At 55.8% G+C, this 2,129-nt stretch overlaps 1 protein-coding gene across 1 annotated transcript in view; it reads right to left on the bottom strand.

Moving 5' to 3' along the window:
• Positions 1-1,799, bottom strand: part of GAPDH (glyceraldehyde-3-phosphate dehydrogenase) — a 2,759-nt gene extending 960 nt beyond the window's left edge. Inside the window, exons 1-7 of the mRNA XM_035894593.1 lie at positions 1,714-1,799; positions 1,365-1,471; positions 1,189-1,279; positions 874-989; positions 674-755; positions 365-516; positions 164-242 (exon numbers count right to left, since the gene is read on the bottom strand). Of these exons, the coding sequence (XP_035750486.1) occupies positions 164-242; positions 365-516; positions 674-755; positions 874-989; positions 1,189-1,279; positions 1,365-1,471; positions 1,714-1,716 (630 nt within the window). The 5' untranslated portion in view covers positions 1,717-1,799. The remainder of the gene's footprint in view (positions 1-163; positions 243-364; positions 517-673; positions 756-873; positions 990-1,188; positions 1,280-1,364; positions 1,472-1,713) is intronic.
• Between the last annotated feature and the right edge of the window lie 330 nt (positions 1,800-2,129).

Genomic DNA, 2,129 nt, shown 5'->3' with positions numbered 1-2,129 from the left:
GAAATGGGAGCACCATGGCAGCAGTCATGCATGGCAGATGCTATTTTCACCAAGACCAAATCATCTTTGGGCAAAAATGAATGCAGAAAGAGAAGTTCCAGGTAAAAGGAGGAGTTCAGAGGAAGCAGGGGGAGGTCTGGAGGGCCTTCTGCACAACACTTACTGGTTTTTCCAGACGGCAGGTCAGGTCCACAACAGAGACATTGGGGGTTGGCACACGGAAAGCCATTCCGGTAAGTTTCCTGTGAGAGATGCGAGTCAGGAGGGAACGGCAGCCGGCACCCTTCTGCCAGCCCTCCATTCTGCTAGGGACAGCGAGGCACCACCTCCTGCCTCCTGACACCCAAGGAGGGACAACACTCACCCATTGAGCTCAGGGATGACTTTTCCCACAGCCTTAGCAGCCCCAGTAGATGCTGGGATAATGTTCTGGGCAGCACCTCTGCCATCCCTCCACAGCTTCCCAGAGGGCCCATCCACTGTCTTCTGCGTGGCTGTGATGGCATGGACAGTGGTCTGGGGAAAGAGAGCACAGCTGATACTCTCTGGAAAAAGCATCCCAGGCACCTACTTCCCCATCCCAGGGGACACAGGGAGTACAGATGCTTTTCCTTTCACATGAGGGGACCTGGGGATCAGGCACCCTCTCCTGAGCAGCAAGCTCCAGACCTACCATAAGACCCTCCACGATGCCAAAGTTGTCATGGATGACCTTGGCCAAGGGCGCCAGGCAGTTAGTAGTGCAAGAGGCATTGCTGGAAAAGAGAGAGAGGTAGGCTCATCAGCCAGAGGCCACGCATCTACAGAGGTGAGATGAGAGCCCACGCAGCTGGTGAGAGCTCCAGGCCAGAGCCCATCTTCCTCTCTCCTTACCTGACAATTTTCAGAGACTTGTCATACTTGTCATGGTTGACACCCATCACAAACATAGGAGCATCAGCTGAGGGGGCAGAGATGATAACACGCTTAGCACCACCTTTCAGGTGAGCCTGGGGAAAAGAAAAAAAAAAAACCCGAGAAGGAGATTAGATAACCCAGAATCCCCCCAACAGCTCACTTCTTCAGACAACTTCTTCTCCCTCCACGCCCCATCTCTTGCCCGTCTTGAGCAACTTTGTACATGGTGATGCGCCCCACAGGCAGGAGCGGCAGCATCCCTTCCCTCACGTGCCACTGTGGCATACTTACCCCAGCCTTTTCCATGGTGGTGAAGACACCGGTGGACTCCACAACATATTCAGCACCAGCATCTCCCCACTTGATGTTGCTGGGATCACGCCTGAGGAGGGACAAAACTGTAAGAGCTGCTCTGCGAGACACCTGCTTTCATCCTCCAGAGGGGTGAGAGGGAAAGTAATACTTACTCCTGGAAGATGGTGATAGCATTCCCGTTAATCACTAGTTTCCCATTCTCAGCCTTGACAGTTCCCCGGAAGTGACCGTGAGTAGAGTCATATTTGAACATGTAAACCTAACAAGGAGAGAGGGAGTAAGGTCAGGCACTCCGGCTGCCATCTCCCCAACCCTTGCCCTGCCTATGCCACAGTCTCAGCTCCCCACCTCCTCAGTGACCTTGTCCAACTGCCACGCTGTACCTGGCTCTGCCAAACCTCCCAGCCCTGTGCCTCTACCCCGCACCTGGTTTTCCCAGGAAGCTACTAGAAGAGTGCTCTACTCAGAAAGGCCCAGAGGGGGCACTGCAAGGCAACTCACCATGTAGTTCAGATCAATGAAGGGATCATTGATGGCCACCACTTGGACTTTGCCAGAGAGGATGGCAGCCCGGGTGACCAGGCGGCCGATGCGGCCAAATCTGAGAAGAGAGACACATGGGTGAGGAGGAGCAACGGGGAACCTGCCGGGCTGGGCATGGCCCACCACCTTCCCTCAGGATCATCTGCCTCTCCCTGCCTAGCAGGGCAGGAGGAAACCCAGCAGCCGCGTCCAAAGGCCAAGGCACCTCAGTTAAAGATTAAGAGAGACCCCCGCACCGGAAAGGTCAAGCGCTAAATTTACTGAGGGCCCCGGGGATCCGGTTACTCCTCGGCCTGGCGGGAGAAGGTCACGTCCCCGGGGCTGCCACCGACACACGATCCACCGGCCGACCTTTCGGGAGGGGGCGGGCGCCC

This window comes from Egretta garzetta, unplaced genomic scaffold (assembly GCF_000687185.1).
Source record: "Egretta garzetta isolate BGI_Z169 unplaced genomic scaffold, ASM68718v1 scaffold85, whole genome shotgun sequence".
In the NCBI taxonomy this organism is placed as follows: Eukaryota; Metazoa; Chordata; class Aves; order Pelecaniformes; family Ardeidae; genus Egretta; species Egretta garzetta.
Note: the sequence above shows the minus strand (reverse complement) of the source record. Positions and strands in the feature narration are given on the sequence as shown.